Genomic DNA, 16141 nt, shown 5'->3' on the forward strand with positions numbered 1-16141 from the left:
TCCCTGAATGACGAGTTGATCACGAATGAACCACGTCAACCCTGGACGGAAAATCTCTTCCTGTGCCCAGTTCCCTCTACACCGGTTACCTGGCTGTCTCGGGTAAGTGTGTTGTCACAGGGGCTGTGTCTATTCCAGTTATAACGCTACACACCTGTCCTACTGTGTACAGGTAACACTAAAATGGTTCATCTAACTGTTAGGTCATCTCCAGGCACATTCTCAAATCCGGGCACCTAATATACTGCAATATTTAGACTGAGCATGGTGTATGAAGTGTCTACTTTCATTACTTCCTTGATCGGCCTCTTGACTTCAATACTGAGATCTGTCCCGATGTATGTGGATGTATGTATATAATGTGTGTTTGCTAAAGTTGTTACTGAATTGATCTCAGATAAATGCTACAGCACAAAGTATGGTAAAATACTTCTACATGACCACAATATTTGACATCTAATGTAGCGGAATCCGAACTTAACGTCTCCTACTTTCGATATGGTAATGAGCGGGTGTCGCCATGTAACTCTGTCAGGTGAATGACATGCTGCACACGGTACATAGCTGCATGTTGTAAAGCTGGTGACGACGAGTTGCAAAGATCCATTGACGAGCTGCTGACAGACAGGCCACTGATTCATGGTGCTCCGTGACACCAAAACATACCCAGTCTGTTATACTATACAATGTCATGTGGTAACGCTTGTCAACTTCAAAAGATAACATATTCCTATAGCACAATAGCACAACTCATACAACAGCACAGGGGACTGACCGCCTGACTTTCATGGCAGTGTTTCGTGAACTAAAAACCTGAACTAAATTATGAATTAATTCCGTAAAAGAATCAGCTTTAAAAGCAACAAAAACAACAACATAGAAATGTGCTGTAATTGAGAGTTGTATTCTAAAATTAACAAAGTTCCGAAATCAGTACAAAGGCACCACAACTGCCCATAAACATTCGTATTGTAGCTCAACGGTTCCAGTATGTCAGGCAAAAGAGAGAATTTTGTGTTTGTGTAAACCGTGAAATATCTGAGGGAATGTATGTTCTGTGTTTTACTTATGAAAAAGTATCCAGTATCAATATCCGGCCAAAGAAAGAATCATCAAGACGGACAGAATCAAATAAACAGGCGGTTACTTCCTTTCATCCAGTCTCAGGTTTCTAACAATTCTCAAATACAGGATTGGTTGTGTATAACGTGAAATATGTGATGACATGGCTGTTCTATGTTTTATTTATGACCAGCAAGACAGAGCGACCCACACACGCACACATCATACACACACAATACAGACGGCCCATGTTTTATTTATGACGAGCAAGACAGAACGACCCACACACACACACATCATACTCACACAATACAGACGACCCATGTTTTATTTATGACCAGCAAGACAGAGCGACCCACACACGCACACATCATACACACTCAATGCAGACGACCCATGTTTTATTTATGACGAGCAAGACAGAACGACCCCCACACACACACATCATACTCACACAATACAGACGACCCATGTTTTATTTATGACCAGGAAGACAGAGCGACCCACACACGCACACATCATACACACTCAATGCAGACGACCCATGTTTTATTTATGACGAGCAAGACAGAACGACCCACACACGCACACATCATACTCACACAATACAGACGGCCCAGTTACAACCCGTCTACCAATGTTATCTCTCATTGATTATAGGATCTACATACATCTGGAATATGTTTTCATTCGTTCATAATTCCAAGAGCAGGATTTACTAGACATAGTTCTGTCAGTTAATCGGGACTACAAATATGGTCGGTGTTTGTGTAATGAATGTTGTGGTTTGTATAGTGGAAAGGATGTTTATGTCGTGTCTCCTGACTTTTGGTAGGAGAGATGGCGACCTCCCAGAAGTTGACAGAACACTTCCTGACATGCACCATATGTACAGAGGTGTTTGACAAGCCCTGTACACTTGTGTGTAATCACACCTTCTGTCGGAAATGTGTCGTCAACTACACCAAAACCAGACCAGAAGCCCTCAGTGCCAAGTCTCTCCTGTGTCCATTCTGCAGGAAGATGACGAAAGTGTCTGACCCCGAGAGACCAGTGGAGGAGTGGGCGGATGACGTCAAGCCTATCTTTGTCATCCAGGGACTGTTGGACTCGTTTGGCCCCGGATCTAAAGGTGAATAGTTGTAGGTTGTAGCAATATACGTGTTGTTTACAAGCAGGTAACAGTATAATTGATTTAAGCAAAATAAATGTTTGTGATGTTATGAACATTGTATGACCCCTGCTATGTATATACTACTATAGTTTGATGTATGTAAAAATCTGATTGTGAGGAATGTGAACTTTCATTGTGGATATGTGTTCAACGAGCAAGACACAGCATATCAGGTGACATGACCAAAGACATATATAAACCTTATTCATGATCCGTACTACAACGTTTACGGTGAGATAATTCCAAACATATTTACATGACGTTTCAACCTGAGACATGTTGATATGTTTCCGATACATTTTCTCACATGTGTCAAGTAGGAACATGATGCGACACATCCAGCCCTATAATACATTGCGATGTTACCAGGTTAATATCACCACATCTAGCCCTGTAATACATTGTGATGTCACCATGTTAATATCACCACATCTAGCCCTGTAATACATTGTAATGTCACCAGGTTAATATCACCACATTTAGCCCTATAATAAATTGTGATGTCACCAGGTTAATATCACCACATCTAGCCCTATAATACATTGTGATGTCACCAGGTTAATATCACCACATCTATCCCTGTAATTCATTGTGATGTCACCATGTTAATATCACCACATCTAGCCCTATAATACATTGTGATGTCACCATGTTAATATCACCACATCTAGCCCTATAATACATTGTGATGTCACCAGGTTAATGTCACCACACGAATGAATGGTTATTTCAGATACAACTAACTGCAGTTATTGTAAGGAGGAAGGGGAGACAACTCCAGCTACATCTTGGTGTTCTGTTTGTGACGACGCACTATGTGAACAATGTACAAGGATGCACCAACGAACCCCCTCTTTCCGTCACCATGACGTAGTTGACCTGTCTGGTGAGACAAAGGTCAAGGTCAAGAGAAAGGTCATGTGTAAAGTTCACAAGAATAAAAGGATCAAATATCTTTGTAAAGATTGTAAAACAGCTGTTTGTCAAACATGCTGCACGATCCATCACAGGAAATGTGATATGGTTGTTGAAATTGAGTCAGAGATTCCTGCAATGAAAACCGAGCTGAAAAGGAATAAAGAGAATTTGTTAAAGAAAGACAATGAGATGAAAAGATATGTTGGAAAACAAAACTCCCTTGTCAAAGAAGAATTGGCGCTATATATACAAATAGAATCAAATATCAAGTCTGCAAGTCTCACTGCAATACAGATGATCAAAGCCAAGGAACGGAAACTTCTGTCTGAACTGAAAGAGATGTCTGACAGACACATTGGACAACTGAAGGCAGACGTAAAGTCAGGTGAGATGTCAGTACAGATGTACCAACAACAGGCTGAGCTGATAGACCAGGCTCTACAATCTGAGTGTGACATGGATGTGTATGAGATGTATCAGGGATGTGAGGCCGGTGATGTGGAGGCTGTCGGAGTCGAAGACATGAAGGAGAAGGGAAGAATAGACAGGATAACATTCAGACAGGACACGGACAAGCTGAGTAGAGCACTGGAAGATCTCCATCTGGGTGAGATACACGTCCAGTATGACGATGTGCTGGACCTGAAGGCTACCCCTGTGTTACAGGACACCATTAACGTGACAGTAGCAGGAGATGCAGGTGGGGGAGACCCCACTGATGTGACGGTGTTAGAGGTGAATGGTACAGACACAGTGGTAGTTACAGACTACAAGAACAACAGTGTAAAGTCCTTCTACACCAGGAACAGTCAGCCAGGTCACAGCAGGCTCAGTGTGGGAGGTGCACCACGGGGTATAACAAGGCTGAAACACAACCAGGCAGCTGTCACTGTGCCGGATACCAGTCAGATTGTAACAGTTGAAGTGAACCCTGACCTGGTGCTGCTGTCGACCATCACAACCAGCAAACAGTACCGGGGTATAACGTCTCTGACACCATCAACACTAGCAGCAAGTTCCCACTTCCCTCCCTGTGTTGATATCCTGGATATGTCGGGACACGTGCTGAAGTCAGTTTATCCTCGCCCCAATGGCGGAGACATCTTACAGTATCCCGACTCCCTCTGTACCACGAGGACAGGAAACATCCTGGTGTCTGACTTGGGAACCAGGTGTGTCGTGTGTCTGACCCCCGAGGGAGATGTGGTGTTCAACTACAGACCTACAGGAGACACAACATGGAAGTATTCACTTGGTATCACAAGTACCAGCACAGGCGACATCCTGGTGACAGACGAACCACAACACAGAGTCATCCATCTGACAGAGTCAGGACAGTTTGTTAGAAACATACTGACATCACAGGGTGGTGTCAAGAAACCAAGGGGACTGTGTTTTGGTGGGCGTGGTCGTATGTACTTGTGTACACCAGATGTAGTGAAGGTATTTACATGCTGTAAGTGAGTGAACATGTCAGAACCCTTTTTTTGTATTACATATAGATATATATGTTACCTGGATAGATATGATGTGATGCACTGTAGGAACATTTGACTTTTGATGTGAACGTGACGAATCATACTTGTAGAAAGACACAACTTGTAATGTAATGAGGGTTGGCGGGGTAGCCTAGTGGTTAAAGCGTTCGCTCGTCACGCCGAAGACCTGGGTTTGATTCCTTACATGGGTACAATGTGTGAAGCCCATTCCTGGTGTCCCAAACCGTGATATTGCTCGAATATGGCTAAAAAGCTAAAACCATACTCTCTCACCTACTGGAATGTAATGTAATGTAATGTAATGTAAGAAGCCATTACTTCTACTTTATATTCAGATATATTGTCTCAATAACACTATGTGGTCCAAAATCATCTAGAATATTGATATTTTGAGATGTAATGATTTTGAATCACTTTTTCTTTAAGTGACTTTGATGAACAATTGTTTTACAAACTTTACTGAATGGGTTGTAGGTCTTATGGCATGTTTAACAGCGGTTTTCACTCTCTTCTCGACATGTTGTGTGAAAGGCATAGCAGGGCAATCGTCTTTGCTCACATTTTAGCAACTCTGTATACGTTATTCTGATCACATTTATGCTGTTCATGTTAACTCAGTGCTGGATACGGGGTCGTGTTTGATTATTACAAAAACAGACAAACTAGTTGGAGCATGAAATCAGTTTAGAGCAGCCATGTGGCCACTGCACACTACCACTGCACACTACCACTGCACACATACACATGAAATGTCTTGCCAACTTGTGACGTGTTGTGATGTACAAACCGACAGCTCTGTCTGTTGAACAGCGGGTACGTTGGATTGACATGACAACTGAGCGGTCAAAGGGAGATAAGTCGTTATGAGAAGTATATAAGGAGCCATAAAAGGTAGCGAGCGAATGAATAGTTTATCAGTGAGTTAGTTGCGGTTTTACGCTGCTTTTCACATTATTCCACACATTGTTATTTGTTGGGAATCGAACCCGGGTCTTCGTCGTGACGAACGAACACTTTAACCACTGGGCTACCCCAGCCCCTATTTTATCACAATTTGTGTTTAGTGTGCGTGTTGTAAATTGATACATGCAGTGTTTATACCGACGTGTACAGTTATATACTCTCTGCTTCATATCAATCATTCACTTGATGGAGGAGTAGGAAACGTTATGTTCCTCATAACAAAGAAGTTGATATCGATAAAACTCTCTTCCTGATGTGTATCCCTTCTAAATGCCATCAAAGACCTGATGTGTTATATGTACGTAGTGATGTCTGGCTCAGTATAGAACATTGCCATTTCCTTTGCTAATATGTTATACTACCCTTGCAATTGTTCTGCCTTTGAAATTTCCAATTATGATGTGTCTTGATTTGCAAACTTGGTTACTTTTATAATACACCTGTTAATTTGTTGAATGTATTACAGTTGTTTGTTGTTTCACACTATTTTGTTTTGAGAGAGAGAGAGGGAGGGAGAGAGAGAGACAGAGAGAGAGACAGAGAGAGAGACAGAGAGAGTGACAGAGAGAGAGACACAGAGATAGACAGAGAGAGAGAGACATAGAGAGAGAGACAGAGACAGAGACAGAGAGAGACAGAGACAGAGAGAGACAGAGACACAGAGAGAGACACAGAGAGAGAGAGAGACACAGAGACAGACACACAGAGACACAGAGAGAGAGAGATCCCCACTGTCAATCTCCAGGGTCCCGTACTACAAAACAACCGTAGCTCTAAGGTTACCTTATCTCCTCAAGTTTTAACCTTAGGCCTTTGCTAAGGTTGACGTCCCGTTGTACGAATCTACCTTACGCTAAGGTAGCCTTAGTTAAGGTGAAATTTTAAGGTTGGTCCGACCCAACCTTAGTGTGGCTAAGGCTGACAGAAGACCTTTACCCAAAACACCCTCTGTTTACTCTGCGGCGTAAAACGCTATTCACACAACCACCCACTCGCCCACTGAGAAACTGGATACTGCAACCGCAACTCGTCAATGGTCGAGTTTATACCTTTCAAACTTCAAACACATGTCATCGTATCCCAGTTGTGTAGATCGATGCTCATGCAGTTGAGCACTGGATTGCCTGGTCCAGACTCGATTATTTACAAACCACCGCCATATAGTTGGAATATTGCTGAGTGCAGCGTTAAACAACAACAACTATTAAGCTTGGCTGAATCTTTTTGGTCTGCAATAGACAGAGGTATCCTGTTAAATAGGTGCGATTCCTCACATGGGTACTAATTTCTGGTGATATTTCTGGAATATTGCTAAATGCGGCGTAAAATGAAACTCACTCACTCCTTTTTAACAGTCAGTTGTTGTGTGGTATGTGTATAGCTTTAATCTGCACACACACTATTGGCATATATAGACCCAACACAGAAATCTCAATATTAGGTACCCGTAATGGTGGCCAGATCTAGCTTTAATCTGCACACACACTATTGGTATATAAAGACCCAACACAGAAATCGCAATATTAGATACCCGTAATGGTGGCCAGATATAGCTTTAATCTGCACACACACTATTGGCATATATAGACCCAACACAGAAATCTCAATATTAGATACCCGTAATGGTGGCCAGATATAGCTTTAATCTGCACACACACTATTGGCATATATAGACCCAACACAGAAATCTCAATATTAGGTACCCGTAATGGTGGCCAGATCTAGCTTTAATCTGCACACACACTATTGGTATATAAAGACCCAACACAGAAATCTCAATATTAGGTACCCGTAATGGTGGCCAGATCTAGCTTTAATCTGCACACACACTTTTGGCATATAGACCCAACACAGAAATCGCAATATTAGATACCCGTACTGGTGGCCAGATCTGTTGCATGATTAATGATGCACTGCTGGGTTTGGGAACATATGTTCTTATGCATTTTCAAAGCGATATTGGACCAAGTCGAGTGTCCCTCAGTGACATTGGTTCAATACAAGTCACACAACGACGCTACAGATGGGTACTTTAGCAAGTTGAATAACACAAGGGGCTCTTTGAGTGACTATTCCTACACCTACTATAAGAGTAGCAACATGTTAACACATTTTCATTGTCCATATCACTGCCCATATTAAGTGGTATACTAGTGTACACGTGTAACGTCATAATTTATCACGTTGTGACACCCATGGAGATTGTTTAGGTAAACATTCCGTGACAAAAATAGATACAGAGAGTGAAAGTGAGAGTGAGAGTAAGAGTATATGTCGTATAATGGCCTCATGGCCCAGGGTACAAAATATACATGATTGTTTGTTTGTGCGCATACAATACATAAACATAAATATAATGCATCACTGTATAGCAATCAAACAGGTAGGTTTCTCTTCAGGTAGACTGCTAGGCTTTTGATAACATTCATATTTTTTGTGCATAACAACTGGTTCAACTTAAATACAGATGGATTTATATGATAATAACCAGGAATATAGAAGGCCTCTTCTCCGTGTTTTCCAGAGACCCAGCTACAATTCTGATGATTTGACTCGACGCTATCGGTATGTTAATGAGTATTTATTACAGTTACTTGTTTGCACAACTTCAAGCTTCAAATATTTCAAATCATAAAATATCTACTTATTTGTTGGTTCATTAACTTATCATAAATGAACATATTTTAATATTCATTTGCGATTACTCCCACTCGTAAAGGTGGATAGTCATATGAATAGCGCCTAGGTATTGAAAGGTGGATAGTCATATGAATAGCGCCTTGGTATCGGAAAGGTGAATGGTGATATGAAAAGCGCCTAGGTATAGGAAAGGTGAATGGTGATATGAATAGCGCCTAGGTATAGGAAAGGAAGCTCATTGGTGACCATCTCCATGAGAGCTCGGGAGCATTTGTGTACAAATGTATCCATGGTGTAACTCCACGTCGAGCCCTATATATAGATTACAAATAACTTTCGTTGTTAGACTGTGTTCAGAATGGTGTCAAGACAGCTGATGCATGGCAGTTGCTAGCCTTGTAGCCTTGTGGAAGAACAGCATCCTGAAATCAGACGGAAGAGTCTTCTGTGTTGATCCAGAGCCACCAGGACAAAGACTGCAACCATTATTTAACTCATCCTATGGTCCTGTACAGGCGATCGTTTCCACGACAGAAGTGATTGACTTGCTCTGCGAGGGTTACATTGCTAACACCGTTTCAATGTAACTTTTCTCTTATTTCGTATGTATCTCGAGCTCTTAGCATTTACTAGTGGTAGTGTAGCCTCACGACTAGTGGTAGTGTAGTCTCACGACTAGTGGTAGTGTAGCCTCGGGACAAGTGGTAGTGTAGCCTCACGACTAGTGGTAGTGTACCCTCACGGCTAGTGGTATTGTAGTTTCACGGCTAGTGGTATTGTAGCCTCATGACTAGTGGTAGTGTAGCCTCACGGCTAGTGGTAGTGTAGCCTCACGACTAGTGGTAGTGTAGCCTCACGACTAGTGGTAGTGTAGCCTCACGACTAGTGATAGTGTAGCGTCACAGCCAGTGGTATTGTAGCCTCACGACTAGTGGTAGTGTAGTCTCAGGACTAGTGGTAGTGTAGTATTACGACTAGTGGTAGTGTAGCGTCACGACTAAATGGTAGTGTAGCCTCAAGGCTAGTGGTAGTGTAGCCTTACGACTAGTGGTAGTGTAGCCTCACGACTAGTGGTAGTGTTACCTCACGACTAGTGGTAGTGTAGCCTTATGACTAGTGGTAGTGTAGCCTCGCGACTAGTGGTAGTATAGCCTCACGACTGGTGGTAGTGTAGTGGTTGTGTAATCACACGACTAGTGGTAGTGTAGCCTCGAGAATAGTGGTAGTTTAGCGCCACGACTAGTGGTAGTGTAGCCTCACAACTAGTGGTAGTGTAGTCACGCGGCTAGTGGTAGTGTAGTGGTTGTGTAGTCACACGACTAGTGGTAGTGTAGCCTCACGACTAGTGGTAGTGAACCTTCACGACTAGTGGTAGTGTAGTCACTCGACTAGTGGTAGTGTAGCCTCATGGCCAGTGGAAGTGGTGCCTCACGACTAGTGGTAGTGTAGCCCCAAGACTAGTGGTAGTGTAGCCTCAAGGCTAGTGGTAGTGTAGCCTTACGACTAGTGGTAGAGTAGTATTACGACTAGTGGTAGAGTAGCCGCACGACTAAATGGTAGTTTAGCCTCAAGGCTAGTGGTAGTGTAGCCTTACGACTAGTGGTAGTGTAGCCTCACGACTAGTGGTAGTGTTACCTCACGACTAGTGGTAGTGTAGCCTTATGACTAGTGGTAGTGTAGCCCCAAGACTAGTGGTAGTGTAGCCTCACGGCTAGTGGTAGTGTAGCCTTACGACTAGTGGTAGTGTAGTATTACGACTAGTGGTAAAGTAGCCGCACGACTAAATGGTAGTTTAGCCTCACGGCTAGTGGTAATGTAGCCTCACGACTAGTGGTAGTGTAGCCTCACGACTAGTGGTAGTGAAGCCTCGCGACTAGTGGTAGTGTATCCTCACGACTAGTGGTATTGTACTCACGCGACTAGTGGTAGTGTAGCCTCACGACTAGTGTTAGTGTAGCCTTACGACTAGTGGTAGTGTAACCTCACGACTAGTGGTAGTGTAGCCTCACGACTAGTGGTAGTATAGTAACGCGACTAGTGGTAGTGTTGCCTCACGACTAGTGGTAGTGAAGCCTCACGACTAGTGGTAGTGTAGCTTCACGACTAGTGGTAGTGTAGTCACGCGACTAGTGGTAGTGTAGCCTCACAGCTAGTGGAAGTGCAGCCTCACGACTAGTGGTAGTGTAGCCCCACGACTAGTGGTAGTGTAGCCTCACGACTAGTGGTAGTGTAGTCTCGCGACTAGTGGAATTGTAGTCACGCGGCTAGTGGTAGTGTAGCCTTACGACTAGTGGTAGTGTAGCCTCACGGCTAATGGTAGTGTAGCCTCACGACTAGTGGTAGTGTAGCCTCACGATTAGTGGTATTGAAACCTCGCGACTAGTGGTAGTGTATCCTCTCGACTAGTGGTAGTTAAGCCTTACGACTAGTGGTAGTGTAGTCTAACGACTAGTGGTAGTGTAGCCTCACGACTAGTGGTAGTGTAGCCTCACGACTAGTGGTAGTGTAGTCTCACGACTAGTGGTAGTGCAGCCTTGCGGCTAGTGGTAGTGTAGTCTCACCATATATATGTATTTACTACATGTGTGCTTAATGATCCAGGAATTGTATCTACTTGTTTGAAACTTGTAATTATCAATAAATATTGCAACAGTTTAATTCAAGCGTATTTCTGAATTGTGCTGTTTACGCTTTGATGAGAAATGTAGACACATCTATTTGTGATCCACGAGTGATTGACTGAGTGAGTGAGTTTAGTTTTACGCCGCACCCTGCAATTTTCCAGCTATTTGGCGGCATTCTGCAAAATAATCGGATCTGGACCAGATAATCTGGGGATCAACAGCATGAACATCAATCTAATCAATTAGGATACGATGACATGTGTCAACCCAGTCAGCGTGCCTGACCACCCGATCCCGTTATAGTCGCCTGTTACGAAAAGCATAGGTTACTGAAGATCAATTCTAACCCTGATGTTCACGGTGTCTCACGAACTGCCATGAATCACGGAAGGAGGTCACAGAGGACATATAATGAAAGTAAAACGCCAAGAAGGCATAGTGACGACGATCTATTGGCCGTGATAAAAAACATACTAGTATACGAACAAAGATGTATGCTTTTTGGTTTTGATACCTTTGTGTGATACATTAACAGTAAATACATAAACAGTGACATGACACGCCATGGTGGGTTTGGGAGGACCTTGCAGATGCAGAACAGGTAGCCTACAGATGTAGAGCAGGTAGCCTACAGATGTAGAGCAGGTAGCCTACAGATGTAGAGCAGGTAGCCTACAGATGTAGAGCAGGTAGACCACAGATGTAGAGCAGGTAGACAACAGATGTAGAGCAGATAGACTACAGATGTAGAGGAGGCAGACTACAGATGTAGAGGAGGTAGACTACAGATGAAGAGCAGGTAGACTACAGATGTAGAGCAGGTAGACAACAGATGTAGAGCAGATAGACTACATATGTTTCTGGGATATCTCCACATGGGAGAGATGTGTTTACGGTCAAATGACATGCGTCTTCTGCCTTGTGTTCAACGCGATCAACACCTGTTACTGGATTGATTTGACAACTGTGCGGTGGAAGGGAGATAACTCGTGATGAGGTATTTTTATAGAGCAATAACAATAATAGTGATAGCAATAATTTTGTTGTTATCGCAGTTTGCACAAGGTGAGGTGTGGTGAGGTGAGGTGAGGTGTGGTGTGGTGAGGTGAGGCGAGGCGAGGTGAGGTGAGGTGAGGTGAGTTTTACGTTGTGCTTGAGAATATTTCGCTCATATGACGACGTGCATGCATGAGTAAGTGTGTGTGTGGCTGCTTGTACTAGCCCAGATTTAAGCCGGTTTTATAGTGCTAGCCCACTGAGATACCATGCCGCAGTGAAGCATGAATACCCGACTCAGACACATTATACTGACTCCGATCCGACTAGTCCTTGTACCCATTAATGTCGAGCGCCAGGCAGGGACCAACAAGTACCATATTTTAAGGTCTTTTGGCATGACGCGGTCAGGGATCGAGCCCGCGACCTTCCGCTCTCGGGGCGGACGCTCTAACCACCACATCACGGAGGCGGTCTCTAAACACAACGTAGTGATGGGTGCTACAGCACTCGTACATCGGGTAGCTTTGGATTGGCCATCCGATGCTGCTCGTATGTTTCCGGGTGTGATCGAGGCACGTGATCAACTTACCCGCCAAATCTGACAGATGACAATTAGGAGATCAAGACGAGACACTGACGACTACGGACACGAATACTTCGCAGAACCCTATAAAGTTGATCTCCCCACTCATCATCACTTACGAAGCAAGGTAAGCGCCTTTCCCTATCACCTGGCTTTCACAACAACAAATAATGGCAAAGTATCTCAATCGAAGGTTTTATAGTGTATCAAATATATCTTTCCATGCTTATCATTATGTCTATATGGACAGTTTACACTGACTCGGTTTGGTTTTGGTCTATTGTATTCGTCCGTTTGAATCCAGGGACTTGTTCAGATGGGACTGATCACACTTTACGCATTACTACTAGAACACACTGAAGAATTTTCTTTTTCACTAGCTGACAGTTAATGAGATAGAAAAAGATTTGTCAGTTCTATTTTTTTCATCTATATTTATTATATCTATTATCAGCTGTTAAGGAGGTTACAGGTCTTTATCATTTTATGTATATTTTGCAGATTTATATGACTAAGTATCACGACAAATAACCGATGCTTTACACGTGTATGGAAATCGAAAATGTAATAAAACTGATGTTTGATGCACCATATCAGAGACGATACATCGACTTCTCCCAAAACATATACTAACGAATTTAGGGTACTTCTGTACTGTATACAGTAGTGAGATCGAACTTATCGACTTCCGTAACGGTACGTATTTCATAGAAAAGATTATCACCATACTTAAACCTTTACGGACAAATTTAGCAGAAGACGCATTTTATGAAATAAAGCTGAAAGTTACTTAATAATCTTCATAAAATCATGAACCTCGAACGTAACTATTTCAGTGTTCCCATACTGATGTATACCGGAATACAGGCTCAACACATTGATCATTGCCGTTATCATGACTGCAAATGTTACCGTGACCGAGGAAAAATTAATTCAGTATCTAATCAGTTTTCCATGAACATGTGATAGGCAAGTGGCTTGCATACCAGTGTGCAGTAGGTCTATTCAAAACATAGTCATAGTTGGGATCGTCCCACGGTTGTATGTTGTCAACTGGTGGAATCGTCGTTAATACTGTTAGTGTACTGAATATTTACAAATAGATGTAAATGTATGTTCTGTAAACATGCTGAACATTGTTATTATATTGTTATTATATTGTTTCAGGGTTTAGCGTGTACACTGAATTCTCAAGCCACTTGGAAGTAAACTTACAACCCTGCCTTCACTTTGCGTGTTGTCACTGTGACCCAGCCACATGTTGATGACGGTAGTTTGTATATAGTCGAGTGTTGGCTGGATAAACGAGTGGTTGCTATTATGGCAGCATCCAAGCAGCCGGTGTATGACAACAATTATTCTTCCTAGTGACGGAGCCTATTCAAAGAGTCCCCATGGACGACATGTTCCTTGATCCTTGATAACCAGAATCCCATGGGAATGAAGCATACGGTTCGTGACCGTTGTTAACCACAAGCAAGTCTTGACCAATCTGTACACTTCTGAGAATGTACCGACATCTTTCATTAATCTTCAGGGTCAACGTGCGGATGTCATGTCCAGGAGCTCTGACGGACTCCGGTCGCCTTCTTTGATACCAGCACAACAAAATCTCGTCAAGTATACCTCAGCATTTACTCTTTAAACGTCAGTACAAAAACATGTCCAGTCCAGTCCTCAGAAAAGTTAGGGATTGTTTTAACACCGCTTTTAGCAGTATCACGGCGGGACACCTAAATGGGCTTCACACATTTGGTCCATGTGGGGAATCAAACCTGGGTCTTCTGTCTGACGAGCAGACGCGTCAATATGAATGTTCATGTTCTCCAAGAAAAACTGTTTTTCATATTCAAGTCCAAACCAACAGACAGCATGTGCTTAGTGAACGTGTAGAGTGTAGCAGACCCACAAGAAGATAACGGTGTGACTTATTCCTGGGTGAGTGAGTGAGTGAGTGACTGTAGTTATGCAGTCATCCAGCTATGTCACAGGAGCCTGACACTATCACAGCTATAAGATTGCGACAATAAATCTTGACTCGTGACCCTGCGCATTCAAAGCGAAATCAAAACACAATCACTCATTCGACATCACTCGTGCCTTTCCGTAAATGCAAACTGTCCCTGAATGACGAGTTGATCACGAATGAACCACGTCAACCCTGTACGGTATATCTCTTTCTGTGCTCAGTTTCCCTCTGCACCGGTCACCTGGCTGTCTCGGGTAAGTGTGTTGTCACAGGGGCTGCGTCTATTCAAGTGATAAGCTACACACCTGTCCTACTGTGTACAGGTAACACCACACTGGTTCATCTAACTGTTGGGACATCTCCAGGCACATTCTCAAATCCGGGCCCCTGATATTCTGCAATATGTAGACTGAGCATGGTGTATGAAGTGTCTATACTTTCATTACTTCCTTGATCTGCCTGTTGACTTCAATACTGAGGTCTGTCCCAATGTATGTGGATGTATGTATATAATGTGTTTTTGCTAAAGTTATCACTGAATTGATCTGAACTAAATTATGAATTAATTCCGCAAAAGAATAAGCTTTGAAACCAGTAGAAACAACAACAAAGAAATGTGCTGTAATGAACATTTGCATTCTAAAATTAACTAAGTTCAGAAATCAGTACAAAGGCTACACAACTGCTCATAAACTTTCGTATTGTAGCTCAACGGTTCCAGTATGTCAGGCAAAAGAGAGAATTTTGTGTTTGTGTAAACCGTGAACTATCTGAGGGAATCTATGTTCTGTGTTTTACGTATGAAAAAGTATCCAGTATCAATATCAGGCCAAAGAAAGAATCTACAAGACTGACAGAATCAAACCAACACACGGTTACTTCCCTTCATTCTATATCCAGCTTCTAACGCTTCTAAAATACAGGATTGTTTGTGTATAACGTGAAATATGTGAGGGAATGGCTGTTCCATGTTTTACGTATGACCAGAAATACAGAGCCATCCACACACGCTCACATCATGCACACACAATAAACACGGCCCAGTTGAAACCCGTCTACCAATGTTATCTCTCATTGATTATAGGATCTACATACATCTGAATATGTTTTCAATCGTTCATAATTCCAAGAGCAGGATTTACTAGACATAGTTCTTTTAGACCTGTCAGTAAATCGGGACTACAAATATGGTCGGTGTTCGTGTAATGAATGTTGTGGTTTGTATAGTGGATAGAATGTTTATGTCGTGTCTCCTGACTTTTGGTAGGAGAGATGGCGACCTCCCAGAAGTTGACAGAACACTTCCTGACATGCTCCATATGTACAGAGGTGTTTGACAAGCCCTGTACACTTGTGTGTAATCACACCTTCTGTCGGAAATGTGTCGTCAACTACACCAAAACCAGACGGGAAGCCATCAGTGCCAAGTCTCTCCTGTGTCCATTCTGCAGGAAGATGACGAAAGTGTCTGACCCCGAGAAACCAGTGGAGGAGTGGGCGGATGACGTCCAGCCTATCTTTGTCATCCAGGGACTGTTGGACTCGTTTGGCCCCGGATCTAAAGGTGAATAGATGTAGGTTGTAGCAATATACGTGTTGTTTACAAGCAGGTAACAGAATAATTGATTTAAGCAATATAAATGTTTGTGATGTTATGAACATTGTATGACCCCTGCTATGTATATACTAGTATAGTTTGGTGTATGTAAA

The 16141-nt window shown here is 42.8% G+C and overlaps 2 protein-coding genes across 4 annotated transcripts in view; both read left to right on the forward strand.

Annotated features, from left to right (window-relative positions):
• Nucleotides 1-16141, forward strand: part of LOC124291604 (protein wech-like) — a 19335-nt gene continuing 3194 nt past the window's right edge. Inside the window, exons 1-4 of one of the 3 annotated variants that reach the window (XR_006902246.1) lie at nt 1-102; nt 1898-2194; nt 2970-5350; nt 7760-7761. Coding sequence is in view for 2 of the 3 variants with exons in the window: in XM_046728650.1 (XP_046584606.1) it covers nt 1903-2194; nt 2970-4618 (1941 nt within the window). In the remaining variant the exon portion in view is untranslated. Of the gene's footprint in view, nt 173-1897; nt 2195-2969; nt 6073-7759; nt 7762-16141 lie in introns of those variants that run through there. The other 2 variants (XM_046728650.1, XM_046728651.1) reach the window with 2 other exon arrangements.
• The window catches only part of LOC124291609 (E3 ubiquitin-protein ligase Midline-1-like), a 25409-nt gene continuing 23870 nt past the window's right edge, over nt 14603-16141 (forward strand). The window contains exons 1-2 of the mRNA XM_046728658.1: nt 14603-14685; nt 15699-15995. Coding sequence (XP_046584614.1) covers nt 15704-15995 — 292 coding nt within the window. The 5' untranslated portion in view covers nt 14603-14685; nt 15699-15703. The remainder of the gene's footprint in view (nt 14686-15698; nt 15996-16141) is intronic.

This window comes from Haliotis rubra, unplaced genomic scaffold, assembly GCF_003918875.1.
Source record: "Haliotis rubra isolate DU_JTF1 unplaced genomic scaffold, ASM391887v1 Scf498, whole genome shotgun sequence".
Lineage (NCBI taxonomy): Eukaryota > Metazoa > Mollusca > Gastropoda > Lepetellida > Haliotidae > Haliotis > Haliotis rubra.